At 35.7% G+C, this 16,176-nt stretch overlaps 1 protein-coding gene across 2 annotated transcripts in view; it reads left to right on the top strand.

The window, feature by feature from the left end:
- Positions 1–16,176, top strand: part of SLIT2 (slit guidance ligand 2) — a 379,714-nt gene that overhangs the window by 6,915 nt on the left and 356,623 nt on the right. For both annotated transcript variants that reach the window (XM_059923271.1, XM_059923270.1), the window contains exon 4: positions 8,045–8,116. In XM_059923271.1, the coding sequence (XP_059779254.1) occupies positions 8,045–8,116 (72 nt within the window). The remainder of the gene's footprint in view (positions 1–8,044; positions 8,117–16,176) is intronic.

Genomic DNA, 16,176 nt, shown 5'->3' with positions numbered 1-16,176 from the left:
CAATTTATGGTTCTAAGTTATTTTTTCATTTTAAAATAATAAAATCAGAACAATGCCAAATGATAATTTGTGAATATTTCAAAATTATAAGTTTTTTTCTTTTTATTTTATGTTGATAGAGTTTTAACTTGATCTAGGGAAAGAAGCCATCTGAGAACAGAAGATAAGAGCTGTGCCTTTTAGAAATCCAACTTTTAATCTCTAAGAAACAGGGCCATGTGATTAGGTTGGATTTAATTTTAGTATAGGATGAGAAAATCATTATTGGTAAATCAAAGCATTATAGCTACAAAAGAAACACATTTTTTCCACTTCAAAGAATTGATGAAATACAAAGTTATCAGTCAAAATGTCAAGAAGTAGATGGGTATAGAAATCCTCTCTCCCTTCCCCCCTTTTCTGTCTCACTGCCTCCTTTCCCCTCACTTCCTTCTTTGTATTGTATAGAGAACAACAGCAGATGATACGATGATCAGAATGTGGTTATGAATCATTGTAAAAGGAATAAGTTTTAATCACGCCTACACATTATGAGCACACAGTACTTCCTGTTTTGACAGTTTCCTATTCTACGCCCTGACCTAACATGTGCACTGGTGATTCCCGTGGATGCCCTGTGTTGCCAGTAGCACCTGCTTATCTGGGATGAGAATGAAGCCTTGAGAATGTGCCTCATGTAGATTGTATTAACAGGTCTCATATTGTTTAATCAAATGTTCAAATGAAATCTAATATAGTTAAGTGACTAGATAGTCAATGGAAATTAACGAAGGAAAAACAAACTACAAATAAGCTACAGTAAAGAAACATTTAAGAATTATCCTTCTTTATATTTCACGGAAGATGCCTGTGTATACTTGCAATAAAGTCTCCATGCAAAATTATTAATTCAAGGTATTTCTTGGTTAGTGTGTAATGTGTTAGAAGGCTAAAAAAATCACATTGGGACCCCTGACTTTTCTATGCTGGTATAAAGTTATGTTGTTCACTTATGTCTTATGGGATTATGCTGCAGTCATTAAAGTTCTATTTTATGGCCACTTCAGTGCTTCACTACTGCAAATCATCTGCTTTTGTAAGTTCCTGGATAATACAAATGCAAGAGTATGAGAAAGTTTTTGAAAATTTTTTAAGGTTGTCCAAAAAAATTAGGGTATTTTGTCCGAAATGCAACGAAACACTCAATGCAAAATAAAATGCATATATGCCTAAGTTACATTAATGAGAACCAATAGCATACCATTGAAAACCTTGGATATTAGGTATTTCATTAACTTCACGGTCATACCCTTGCAATAAGGAAATTGCAGAAGTGATAAAGGCAAAGGCTTGGACTGCACTTTTTTTCCAACCAATAAGTTGTAAAGGCGCTCCTATAAGACAATATTGCTTTAAACATTCCAAGTTTTGGTATCTTTGGATTTGAGATTACCTTTTTTCTACTAACTTTGTCATTTGATACTCATTTTTGCTTGAAAAAAAGAGTCCTGAAAATATTATTAAAATGAAGCCATGCAAAGCCTGTTCACTTAGCTATTTTAAAGTTTCTATCAAGTAAATACAAAGAAAATACTCATTTTAATTTAGAAATGTCTTTACAATAGAGCCTAAATTTGACTAAACACTATCCTCTCGTTAAAGGATATCTAAAAGGCACATGTATTTTTTGAAGGTGGTGCTGAGTTATTTCTCCCTGGGTGTGCATACCATGCGTAGGCATGAGACAGCCAATGTGAGGCTGAGGAACTACGGCACTCTAGAATTTCTGTTGTAGGTCGCTATACATGAGTTCAAATAGAGAATATGTTGTGGAACAGGTCTGAAGGAAGGCTTCCCTTATCCCCTGTTCATCAAGGTGGAGAATCCCTCTTCTGACTCATCCTGCAAGTTTATAGGCAACACATAACACGTCCTTTTTCTTGAAGTAAGGGCAAACTAACAGTGCTAATCTCCTTGGAAAAGAATGCAAGCTCCTCTTAAAAGAATTGTTCTCTGGCACCTTTATACCCAAGTTTAAAATCACGGCAGTTATTTTCTTGGGAAAGGCTCTTTAAGAACATCTCAAACGCAGCAAAGAGGCTCAGTATGTACATTGTATGAGATAAATCATGCACCTAGATGTTCAAGAGTGTATCACTATCTGTGATAGCCAAATATCAAATTATTCTCACCTGTTTGTAAGCAATATTGAATGATTTTAAATTACATTTACTGACTATGGTCTTAGAAGGCTTTAACGCAAGTGCACTATTAGAAGTTTTGCAGAACATTCAATCTGTCTGAGAGGGTTTCTCATGCAGCGTTTTTTTTTTTATGGACCTTGAAGTTGAACGGTGGTGAGAAGGCCTGTTTGCTCTTTGTGGACCGTTTTATAAATTCCGAAACAGCAAGGCTGTTTATTTTTCCCACATCTGTTTTGGGCTCATCCTTTGTGACAGTGTTTGCTGGATGCTGTGTCCTTTATACCTCCCGTGAAATGAGTAGTTTAGTTTGCACTGTTACAATGTATTTGTGGAAGCGACGAATGTCAAATATTTTACATTGAACTCTGTCTTTCATTCCTGTTGGATACCTTCCTGCCTGAATTATGCCTTCTAGACTGAATTTCACAACTTTCCATAGAAGGAGAGACTTTTCTGTATGGACTTTGTATATATTGCTCTTATCTGTTTTCAAAGCAATTTATATCTGCTGGACTGGGAGAAATATTGGTGAAAACACTTTCAGAATGAAAGTTTGGTAACAATAGCACTGATTTGGTTTTAATGCAATTGGAATCTTGCTTTAAGATAACATTAACAAAAATTTGTTTGATTGTCTTCTTGGCAGTGTCTGTCTGCCCTGGATGCAGGTGGGGCCTCATCTCTCTGCTGCTGCTCTGCTCAGTGTAGATAACCTAGACTCCCCTCAGTGTAGGCACCTTGTAATTTTATATGCTATTGCCTGGTGTGTCCTATGAATATTGGCAGACACTCATTGGTTGTGCTATTGATTGTGCTTTCTAAACAGATACAAACTCTTCTACCTGCTTTTAAAACATTAGCTAGGAGTGGCATCAAAAAACCCTTGGTTTCAATTCCACTGTGAGATCTTGATCAAATTGCTTCGCCTTTTAAAACTGCAGTTTTATCATCATTAAAACAGAAACAGTTATCATATCTCATAGTATTGGTACACGATTTTAGTAAGATAATGCACAGAGTTTCACAAAATGCTTGATGCAGAGTTAGCACGTAAGGAACTATTATTATTATACATTTCAGCATCTCCTTTCCTGTTTTTCAGAAGCTGAGTTTTGGAATTATTTTATCTTATTGAGCTAATAAAATGTGTCTATAATAAATTTGACTTCTAAATATCGATATTTACTATCATTTTCCTTCTGATTTTCTTATAGCATATCATCAATAGACGAGATGAGAAGTACAAAACCTTCTCCAAATTTTTTTCAGAGTATTTATCAAAATCTCTGAATATATAGAGAATATCAAGAAGTAAGGGGAATGAATAGGAAGCAACATTTTTATTAATAAGTTTTGATCTCCCTACCACAGAATATAAAGGGTGAAAATACTGATATCACTGCTGAAAATATAAACTTTATCTAATACTAGCTAAATGTTAAAAATCTTTGCTTTAAAAATGTTAGCGTAAAAGACAAATGGAAATTTACCTGAGAAGAAGGCATTTATGTTTGAGAAATAGGAGATTGTAAAAGATAGACTTTTTAAGGCAGCATTTATCAAATACTTGTCACAGATCAGGCGCATTGTAAATACCTTACATTTACAATGACAGGTAAATAGGAGACTTGCATTTTTTACTAGCTTTCGTAAAATCGTTTTCATTTTACATTTTGGATTGGGGTGAACGTTGCAAATGTTAATTAAATTGAGGTGAAAGTTGAAACAATAAGAGACCTCCAACCTCTAGTAATGGACAAGTCACAGGAGCAGCTGCCAGATAATAATTGGAAACAATGCTTGTCAATAATGCTTATGCTGCCCTTCAAGTTGAGGTTGTTAAGAACCTGCATTTCAGAGGCCAGTGGTCTTTAGTGTGACACAGAAAGATCATTCACCCCACTGAAGGTCACAGTCAAAAAATAGCCCATAGCACAGAGGCAACAGTTGCTGAGATCTTTCTTATCTTTACCCTAAAAAAATGTGTCTCAGAGACCCACATTACACACTTTTCTGAAACCATGAATTTCTATCCAGCGAATTTTCAGGCAGTCGCCTGAGATCTTGTGGGCAGATTCCACCTAGCTGGTGATGACACAGAAGCTGAATATCACTGAATCTCTTATCTGTCCTTTGACACAATTGAGTATCCTGGCTGGGAACAATTGGTAATTGACCCACCTGGTCTACTTAATGCAGCAAATTCATGTTGGTTCCCATAAATCCTCCTCTGAGATGCCCTTAATTCACTACATGCTGTTTATCTGTTCTTGGTCTATTAGATGTTAACTTCTTTAACACATTTACATTAGAGTTATTATTATGACACGCTCACCTTCAAGCTACTAAGAAGTATTCTGCGGTATTAGAAGAAGCTAGGTTACTTTTTCTCGAGCTGTGTTTAGAAATTGTTGTGCACCTTGATAGTCTTTAACTTAATTCTGGTTTTTAAAAAATTCTCTTTAGTTTAAAAACTTAATTTCTGGTCATTGTATTAGAAATTCTGCTTAAATTTTTTTCCTTTATTGAATATTTTGGAAGAGTTTCACTTTTTATTTTAATGTTTGTATTTCCATTTATTCTTAGTTCTAATGGAAGAGGGAATAGAACAGGAAGCAAAAGTGTATTGATACTCTTTTAAAGAAAAAAAGTGGAATCATACTGTTTTTCTATGCGTGTTACCACGTCACCTATTATCTGCCTTTTTTTGTATGATAGTACTGTGTCTTATACACATGGTAGGCTTAGACACATTAAGATCATTCATAATAATTTTCAAGAAATAGTGATAAATTACTTGAATTCTGAGAAAAATATTTTATACGTATTTTTGTTTTGCTCTCAATTTTAGGTATTTTAAATAGATCATTAAAATAGTGAACTGCCTATACAGCTAGTTTTTTTTTTTTTTTAGATAAAACTTGATGTTTTATTTTTAGGTGATTCATTCGTAGATATTTAGGAAGTGGGCTATCTAAAACTACATTTTTCCCAAAAAAAGATTGGTGAAAAGGAAAGTTGAGGATTACATTATTCTGAATTATTTTGAGGAATGTTTAGACTGTGTCTCTTTGAAAGGAGTGATTCAGAGGGTATGTTCTGGAGTCAGCCCACCTGAATTCAGGTTCTAGCTCTACTTTCTATGAGCTGTGTGCCTTCATCCAAAACAGCAGTGACAGTAGCACCTACTTATGGGGTAGAATGAATGTGATAATTCATGTAAACTTCTCAGAACAGTGACTATCACCTAGTAAGCTTAATATATGTTAGCTGTTACTTTGGGAATGAATTAAGAACCACTAAGAACTTGAGAAAAAATTGAGAAAAGACCCTGCTTGCACCCTATCTGAATTATCTACTTTCTTACAATATCCAAAATGATACCAATGTAGACCCATTAACAAGAAATCTGGTAGCAGCCCTCCGTCACTTGGATATTTGAATTTGTTTCAACATATTGAATTCCTTCCAATTTCTAGATGATGTTGAGAATGGCATGGCTGGGGGAGGTTGAAGGAAGGGAAGGGAGGCAATTGCTGTATAGAGCACATGAAAGCAGGTTTGGTGGCGGGTCTTCAGTTATCTGGAGGGTGGCATAAAACCTAAGGTGGGTACCTTAGGGAGCATGCCTGGAGAAAGTTGCCTGAACATAAAATGCACATGCTAGGATTTTGCTGAACTATATCAAAATGCAAAGAGCAGTTTTTCCTAAGGACCTAATAAGTGCCCGGGAAGAAGGAAGGAAATACACAGATATGGCCTTTACACTTGAAGAGCTTGCAGTGTAGTGGGAATCAGACCAGTATGTGAATAAATATAATATAGTGTGAGGGACTCTTATTTATCAAATACTATGGGCATATGGAGACACAGGCAAGGGAGGAATCAACTTCATGTAGGAGAATCAGGGGAATTACACAGAGGATGTAAGAAAGTACCTTTTGGAGAAAAGGGAAAGCTCCATCCAGAGAGTTGCCTCTGCAGGGGCTGGGGACCTGAAGGAGCGTGCTTGTTTTGGCTGGAGAATCATGGACGATGTTTGTTAGTCCAGTGGTTTGGATCAGATTATGAAAGCACATCTCTGTCGTTTTAAAAATTGCAATTGCCTCTTTGGACAATGGGGAGTCTTCCCTAGACAAATTCTCATTAGCCCTGTTGTGAATACTTGTAATCTATTTTTTCAGACACAATATAACAAGGTCATCATTAAGTTATATTTTATTGCAAATGTTTTATGGTAGACTCTGGAAGTACTCTTTCCTCAGAACCATGCCTGGCAAAGAAAAAAAAGAAAAGCTTTTGGTTTCACTTTACATTTAACCTTGTTATGTGCTTTATTCATCAAAATTAGTGTAGGTGAAAAGTAAGTCCACCCTTTCACTACTGATTTTACTATTTTCCCTCTGATTGTCTCAGCATACGTTTTTATGAGCATACATTTTATTAAGTGCTGAGAGTATTTCTATAGATGACCAACTTCTTAATAATATGAGTTATGTAGCAAAAGACGGTAAGCATAGCTGTCATTGCCTCATGGCATTTTAGAGTTGGAAGAAGTTCTGAAGTTCACCTTGTCCAACTTTTCACTTAATGCAGAATTTCTTTTTATTACATCCGTTGCGGGGAAAAAAAATGCATAGCCTCTGCTTGAATATATGTGGAGTAAGGAGTTGAGAGCTTCCTAAAGCCGATCATCCCATTTCTTAATATCTTTTATACTTAGAAAGGTCTTCCTTATGATCTACTTTCTTGAGTTATAATTACTAGTGCTGTTCCTGCCCTCCAGAGACTAAATAACTGTAATTCTGCTCCCATCTGATGACCGTTTAAATATGTCATCATATTTAGAGGAGGGCAAGATTGATATGCCCTCTTGTTCTGCCACCTTAACATTTATCTTGACCACAAGAAACACCTCAAGTTTCTTCAGTGTGATGTTAGTTTCTGGACATCCTTACTCTCCTCTGGAGCTATAGCAGCTTATAAATCATTTAAGTGTGCATTTTACATCAGCTTGTCCTCATTTTATTTAAATTTGGGAAAAGTAGAGAGGATAGATATTTATTTTTACTGAAACGTTAAATTGTACACTTAAAACGAATGAGATTGGGATATGAGTACATGAGGGCTAGATTTTGCCACTCTTTAGTTAATGTGCATAGTCCAAAAGAGCTTAGTTATGTAGTACCGGGGCTTAAATTGAGTTAGAGTTGCAATCAGATTCTTTTCTAAAATATTTAAGACATCGCAATATCAGTTAAACATTAAGGAAAAAACATTACTTAAACATTTTTGCCCTCACTGTTAGTTATAACTCAGCCTTATTCAGTTAAGAGTCAAGAACTGTGGATTGCGGTTTTCTTGTGATTTTGCCTAGAGGTAGAAACCATGCTGACACTTTCTTATGAAACTAAATGAAAAGCTAAAAAAATGAAATTTCCACCTCCCCTCAGTACCTTGGCTGAAAATGTAGGTCATTTGGGACAGCGTATGAATTATTTTAGGGCACCATTTAATATGGTATTTCTGCTGTATGTTGAACTTGCCTAACCTAGACACCAGAGTCTGAGTCCAGAAATCCTGTTTCATTGCATCTGTGCTGGTTGACTGATGTTGCAGGGGATGTGAATTTAGAGTTTAGGCCCGAGTAATCATCATCTGAGTAAGCACAATGGAAAATTGCTTTAAAGAGTCATGTAACAAAAGGTGTAACCAACTTCTGATTTTCAATGCTTGAATTCTCTTGAATGTCATTTCATTCTTTACTGAAATACAGGATGAGGCATGACACTACCCAATCACAGTCTCATTGTTGGGTACTTTCTATGTAACATACGTTTTGTTTTTGTTTTTCTCAAAAGGCGTTTAAACAGAAATCACCTTCAGCTGTTTCCTGAGTTGCTGTTTCTGGGGACTTCGAAGCTATACAGACTGTAAGTAGACAGAAATAGTTATTGTTGCTTTGGTTAGTACCTCGCGTTTTATTAAATGTATTTTGGATCTGTTTCCTTGTGCTTTCCTGGAATCTATTCATCTATTCACCCGTAGATTAATGGATTAAAAGTTTGCCTTTCTTTCTTTTTTTCTTTTCTCTCTCTTTTCGTTTTTTTTTTTTTTTTTTTTTTGAAATTTATGATTGGTTTTCCAGTGGTTCCAGTTCCTTTGTTTGGTTAGCATTTACTGATTCGTGTATATGTTATTGTAATTGTATTATTCTTTTTTGGTCCCGATGGGGAGATTTACCTAACTTCTTTATGGAAACTTTTGATTAAGTTCTGAAGGGAAAGATTGCCACTGCACTTCCTCTTCAGAGGAAGTTGGCAGTGTTTTCTTGTCAAGTTGGGGTTTTTAATGTCAGCTTTTTTGATATTGTTTCTGTATTCACATAGTGTTTATTAGTCTGGAAATATTATTATAAGGTATTTAAAGAGGACTGTAAATTTCCTCTTAAATGTTCTTTTTAAAGCCAGAATTCCAAACTCTGCAATATGAACGACTGTAAGGGTTTCATATCAAATACGTCATTGACTGTTAACAGAAGTACTTCTTTGGAAGGAGCGTCATGTGAGTTTTAGGCAGAATCGGTTTTTCTTCCTTGGAATGCTTGTTCATTGACCTAATGTGCATAGTGAAAATATACTTTTGAAAGCTTTTAAAATTAGATTTTCAGCCATGTGAATGATTTTGTGCAGATGGGAGATAAGCTACAAAGTGTTGGAAAAGTAAATAACGATTATTGATGTTTGTGGATGTTGTGAAAAATCGTTGGGATATATAGAATAAATTGCTCAGCCTGGCTCACACCTGGATGGTGGGGAAAGTCCCATATGGTCATGCTTGTGGGGTAAGTGAAGAGATTGCTTTTCCTGAACTTGACTTTGTAGCCACGGCTTCGTGGTAGCCTACTAGTTCAATATTGTTGTTATGAATTCCAGAAGTAGGAAGGCTCTCTTCCCACAGCCCTCCCCCCACATTGTATCTCATTTAGAATCTGTGTTAGGCCCTCCTCACACCTTAGCTGACTATAGAGAAAATTTTCCCAGCAGGCGAAGGTGGAACCAGCTACACACCAGGTCTTCTCTCTAGAGTCTGACTTTCCTGATTCTGTTCCTCTAAGGATAGCCAAAGTCACCTAGCAGTATTTCTCCTCTGCGTTGTGTTCCCTGCTGGTTAATTGGCCCAGTTTAAGTAAATTTAAAAGAATCAAATAAAGAAACCTTGAGACCGCCTTTTTTTTTTTTTTTTTTTTTTTTTTTTTTTTTTTTTTTTTTTAATTTTATTTTTATTTATTTATTTATGGCTGTGTTGGGTCTTCGTTTCTGTGCGAGGGCCTCCTCCAGTTGTGGCAAGCGAGGGCCACTCTTCATCGCGGTGCGCGGGCCTCTCACCATCGCGGCCTCTCTTGTTGCGGAGCACAGGCTCCAGACGCACAGGCTCAGTAATTGTGGCTCACGGGCCCAGTTGCTCCGCGGCACGTGGGATCTTCCCAGACCAGGGCTCGAACCCGTGTCCCCTGCATTGGCAGGCAGATTCTCAACCACTGTGCCACCAGGGAAGCCCAGAGACCGCCTTTTTAACAAGAATTCTCTAAGGGCTATTTTTACGAAGGAAACTAGATGTAGGCTGTTATGAAAATTATATGTATGAATATAAATTGATACTTGTATTTAATTATTTGTGCTTAGTTTGCAAGAAGGGCTACAGAGATGGTTTTAATAGATTCTACTTTCTGCTTTAACTTTTTTTCGATTGAGGGGATTTTGAAGAATTGATTTCAAAGCTAGTATACATTGAGTGCTATTAAATTACTACTTTGCTAACAATGTGCGTATAAAAACAATCCACGTTGTCTAGAAAATTGTCTGTTTCCTATGTAGCTATGAAAATATAATTTAAATGGAATGACTGTTATAGCTAGAATTAAAATTATTAAGCTGAAGAGAGGAAAATATAGGAAGTAACTTTAACACTGTCTCTGAGAAACTAGAATGCTTGATTTTTAGTCTGGAAGTACTGGGATTAATTTTCTTAGAGGGATTCAGGTGGTATAATAATCTAGTGCAGAATCACTTATCAGCGAATTATATTCTGTTTAATATTTTCCCCCTTTGACAATGTCATATAATGGACCAAGGGATTTTCCCTTATGTTTTGTTATGATTTTATAACTTTATGAAGCTGCTGTATGAAAGAAGATGACTCAGAATCCTTATGTGAGTTAAAGAAACAGAACCCATAAAACTATAAGGCAACATTTTGTAGTTAATTAAAAGCATGTTAACAAGTGGGGCGATAGGCAGCTAGAAAATGTGTTCAGAGTCATGTTGTGCCTGTTTGGCTCAAAGGATTTCCCCTGGGGAGTAATGGAAGATAAAATTTTGTTTCTGATGTGGGACTAGTTGCAAGAGGGACTTGAAGGCTTTGATTTCCTGAAGTTAGAGCTTGATGGCTTATTGTTCAATACTGATTGTGACTTGACACCTGACATAGACACTGGATACACATGGAAACATAGAGGTGTAATTTTTTTCTGCATCAGGAAAAAGGAATCTTCTTTTGAGTTGAGGCACTGTTCTCTCACCTGAATTAGACCTAGTGTATTGTTAGCAATGATCTTTCTCTTGAGAGGAAAGTTATAAGCTACATGTGACCAGTTTTTTATGATGGTGATCACTAATTGATTAAACAACCACCATTAAGAGTATTTAATAAATAAAGGAACAAAAGCATTTGAAGCTAGCTGCCTGTCTAGTTTAATTTCCAAGAGGAAGGATGCAAGTTCAAGTATTCTTCATATGATACAGGTGCCTAGTAGCTAACCCGAAACAACTGTTCTGACAGATGGAAAAATATGCACAAATCTACATACAAAAATGTCCTTTAAAATGTTCATTTAAAAATGAACTTTTCTTTCACAAGAAGGATAAGTGACCAAACAAAAGATACAGGATTTTGGACAAACAATAGGACAATATGTTGTGACAGGGAAAAGTCGACTGGTGGTTGTATTTGCATATCAAATGGTCTACAGTTGCCCTACTGTATAATTCAGTAGAGCCATACACATCTAGAATTCATGAAAGAAACAAATTTAGATTTATTTTCTCTTTATAAATTGATGCATAATGCTAATTCGTACCTCCAGTTCTTTTCCTAACTTATTTTATCTTTTACCCTTACTTAATACTATTGTTTCCTGATACATAATCAATGAAAAAGTTTACTTGTTTTACTATATAGTTCATACACTGATGTTTGACTTTTATCATTGTTTGCTTAGATTAAATCTAAGCAAACTGGACATTATACAGATTTTCTTTGTGCTTCTGTAATGAATAATCGCCATTTGACTCTTGGCTGAAAATGAGATGCCAGGTGAAGAAGCACACATGCTTTTTAAAAAAAAACTCTAAATGCAGTATAAAAGAAAAAGAGGGTACACTGTATATGAATTATGATTCGACACGGTTGGTTGCTGCTAGCGGCCAAATATGCTTTTCCTTTGCTGTCTGCTCCAATTTCTCTTTGGACGGGTTGAGAGAGCACTCCATGTTCAGGTCAAGATGTTTGCTCAGAAATAGTAGTACAGTTGCAGCTGTGTTTGTTGGAGCAGGAGACTAGTTTAAATAGCATTACCATTTATCCAGTCCATTAACAGAACTCTGTAAAATAATACCAACTCTGCATAAACTACAGGACAGTGTAATAAAATTACAAGCACTTGTTGACAGATGGAAAGTATAAGTAAAGAAAAAAGAAAAGTGAAGGGCCATAGGTTGGAGGTTAAAAGAGACAGCACATAGTTTTCTTAGCTTATGTAGATACTCTGTCCTCCCCCTTTGCTTCTACTCCAAAACTGAGGTTGCACTTTTTTTATCAGTTTAAGAGTGGAGAACGTGATTCTCAGAACAATTAGGAGCTGGTTAACGGACAGAAATTTCAGTGACTTTTGAAATGGTCGATTATGATTGAAATTTATGAGTAGCTTATACAAATGCTCCTGAAAAACATAACCTTAAAGGTGACTTACCAGTTAGAGTTTGCAGCTACTCATCTGGGCTCATTAGAGAGGAATTTCATTGCTAGTACTGTGGTTAAGCATTCGGTTATAAATATTTGTTTTGTGGTTTTCAGTTTATTTCTTTGAGTATTATATATTTACCCAGACTTCTAACATAAGCTTAAGTAGCCAAACCACGTTGCAGAAACTCATTTTTCACTTGTATCTACTGAAACAAAACAAAACTAACAAACAAAAACAAATATATAGGTCCCAGTGATTCATTTTTTTTACTTCTTTAAATAAAAACTCTTTATTTCTGGTTAACAAGTGGTGTTTACCTAGAGACCTTTGGAGCCACTAAATTATCTAACATTATAAGCAGTATTTTTAAAGCCAAGGACTCTTTTTATGACCTAGTGACTCCTTACCTGAGACAAATAAATTTTGAGCGCTTAATTCAACTGGTCAGGTCACAATTCCTTTGCTGTCGGATAGGATCACAGATTCTCCAAATACTTTTTGATGATAATTATTGGGAATATTTAAAACTTAAGGAAAACTTAATTTCTATTAAGGTAAAAATTGCTTTGTGAAACATAACAAATATACAATGAAGCTGTCCTTACTTCCGTTTCTCATAGAAGGAGCCTTAGCTTTTGATTTTGGTTTTTAATAGTTACAAGGGTAACACATGCGTATATTAAAAAGGTTTAGGGGACTTCCCTGGCGGTCCAGTGGTTAAGTCTCTGCGCTTCCACTGCAGGGGACTCAGGTTCGATCCCTGGTTGGGGAACTAAGATCCCACATGCCTCGTGGCCAAGAAAAAAAAAAAAAGGTTTAGACAATTCAGAGAAAGAGAAAAGTAAGTGGGGATAGAAATTCATGATCTCACCATTCAGATATAACCACTAGTATACTTGACAATTGTTAGTAGATTAGTTTTCTTTTTCTTTTAATTATGCTATAAATGCTGGTATACATGCATTACAAAAACATTTTTTTTAGTATCCCCAGGGTTTAGTATAAGGCTTGACCTTTAGAAAGCTCTCAGTGTTTGATGTATTGAATTAAATCTCCGTTGGGCTCAGGGTTTGTAACTTGAATGAGCAAATAGTAACACTGGGAAGGTAGTATGAATAATGGGGAACCAAATTAAATTTAAAGGGTACCTTGGCTAATTAAATGTTTGTCCCCTTAGGTTTTCTAAACATTGAAGGGTATTGGTAGACACTGAAAAATCAAAATGATCCATTTTCCACCTAAGCAAAATATACCTTAATACTGCACTTATATAAAACTATATAACCCCAGTTCTCTGATGCCAATTAAGTCTCAGGATTCTTGGATTCAAGGATAAAAGCAGAAGAGAGCCGTGGTGCCTGTGTCAGAATTCCTCTTGAATTAATTTCTGCCAGCTCTGATTAAAGTGTGGGCTCCTTAGAGGTGTCAGGTGTGTAGTTTCCTGCTTCATTTTACTCTTGGCCTGTTTGGCCCCTGCCACGGTAAATCTGACAGTGGTAGTGCAGGAATTGCAGGTTATAGTTGCCAAGGTTACTGTGGTCCCGCCAGATCGACGTCATTAATCATCCAGGGAGCTGCCGTGATAGCTGCCGCTGATCTCTGTTGCCAAGACTGCCAGAGAGCTTCAGGTGCAGAGAATAAAAGTTGTTCAGAGGTGGTATGTCTGTGTCATCATTTGATGCAAGGATACACTATTTGTATTGTGAATACTGATACCTTGCTAAGGGGAACAGATTGACTCCTTATCTTTGAAAACAAAGACCTCACATGAGAGAGAACACTTAGGAAGGTGTTAACTGTCAGTGATTAAAACCTCAAGTCCCTTATTATTTATTAAGTAACTTATTAATTACTTATTATTACTGGGCCCAAGGGACTCTGATCTTGCCACTTAAAAAACAGATATATGAGGAGTATTTCATTGCCAGAGATTACTGTTATATAACCAAAGGTTTGTTTTTAAATAGGTAGACAAAACGCTTCATAGACTGATAACTGGACACACTTCAGAGTAGCCATTACCACTTGCCACGAAAAGAAAATAGGCAAGCCATTGAATAGGACTTTTGTTTATAAATCAACATGCAATCATATGATTTAGAAGTTATAAAAGCAATGAAGATTAAGACTGTATTTGAGATTTTTGCCAGGCTTCCTGTGGGTAGTTTTTACTTTAAAGGGATCACTAATAAAAGACTTGTTGCTGGAGAAGGTCAGAAATTGGCAAGTTTCTACTATTGCCAAGCCACCAACTAGACTTTTTGAGTGTGAAATCCACAGCATAGTTCCTGGCAGAGGAAAGTCAAGTGCAGGAAGGTCTTTCCCACTCAAGTGCACTTGTTTAAATAGTTGCTTTCCCAGATGCAAATGTTTCTGTTTCCACCAGCAAATACTCATGGTTAGCCAACTTGAATTTGGTGAATCCTGTGCTAGATGCAGGGGAGAAAAACTGGCATGGTGTGTGGCCCTCTGTAATATGGGGCATTTGTGGACCGCAACCATGGCTAACATCTGACCTGTAATATGTAAATTAAAGCCTACAATGTTCATGGAGACTGACTGTGTTTTTTTCGAAAGATGAATTTAAATATATGGTTCTCATGTCAAAAAGATATTATTCAATACACATCATCAGGGAATATTTTAAAATTCGACTGTAAATCATAAAATTGCCACTGCCATCTCAAGATTATAATTTGGTGACTGAAGTTTATATAAATATTAATTCTAGGAACAAGTGTCCATAGTGTGTTAGTTCTAATGAACTAATTTTAATGTGTTTACATTATGTTTTAAGACACTGAAATCAATTTATTTTATGAGAGGTTGCATAAAATACTTGTGTTTAAATGCCTACTCAGATATTAGTAGCTTTGCTATCTTTGTCAATCAGTGGACACCTCTGGAGATAAGGTTCCTTATCTGTAAAATGGGGATGATATTTACCTCCTGGGAATATTTCAAGTCACAAGATAAATTCTGTATTCAAAAGAACATTGTCAACTTTCCAGTATGATAGAAATGATGCTTGTAGGATTATCATCCTCTCATTGCAAAATGGGATGAAATAATAGTCACACAGATGTCCTTGCAAGTTGCCCACAGTCAGCAAATCTCCCAGTTCTCTTTCACGTCTCTCTTACATTTATTCTCAGTGTAATAACACATACATAAGCGTAACCACATTAATTTTTTAACACTGCAAATTAGCATAAAATGTGCATTTGCATCATTCCAATTCTCCTTACTTGGCAACACAAGTTACATTAAGGCCAGAATGTTTTTAATGAGATCTCTTACCCACTCCCAGTTGATGATTCATATAATTTTAAAACTCTTATATAAAATGAATCAAGGATAGAAAAAGAGGCTGTGATTCAGGAACTATTTATGTTAGTCCACATATTAAATTGTTGTTTTAATGATGTGTTGTCTTGAATAACAAAATGAAGGAAAAATACGAAATTAGTTAGAAAATGCTGAGTAAACTCCTTAAGGTATAGGTAAACTATATTGAAAGTTATTTAGAAGATTTATGTACGTTGCTAAAGAACATTTTTATCACTAAGATTTCAGTTTTAAAAACAATATAAAAGAATGAGTCCATTGAACTTGTAATATACAAATATGATTTGATCTGTGGAACATCCTGCCACCTTTACATAAGCTGCATGTGTGATTTTCAGTGCACTTTTAGACTAAACATTTTGTCAAAATGCAGTTCAAATTGCATACTGTTTAGCACTTTGGATTTAAACAATGATTGGTAATGAAATAGCTTTGAGCCTGAAGTTATTTTTGTTTTGTCTGTTTTTATCGTAACTCCAATACTTTTTATATGTACATAAGCTTTGCAGTCAGATGAATGTGTATATGTCCTCTTCATTACCTGTTACCCACAACCAAGTTATTTGCTATCAAGGAATTATTTATAGAGGGTTAACCTTAAAACATTTGATAAATTGTGAT

Source organism: Balaenoptera ricei, chromosome 5 (assembly GCF_028023285.1).
Source record: "Balaenoptera ricei isolate mBalRic1 chromosome 5, mBalRic1.hap2, whole genome shotgun sequence".
NCBI lineage: Eukaryota > Metazoa > Chordata > Mammalia > Artiodactyla > Balaenopteridae > Balaenoptera > Balaenoptera ricei.
The sequence above is the reverse complement of the archived record's forward strand: the minus strand, read 5'-3'. Positions and strand labels throughout refer to the sequence as shown.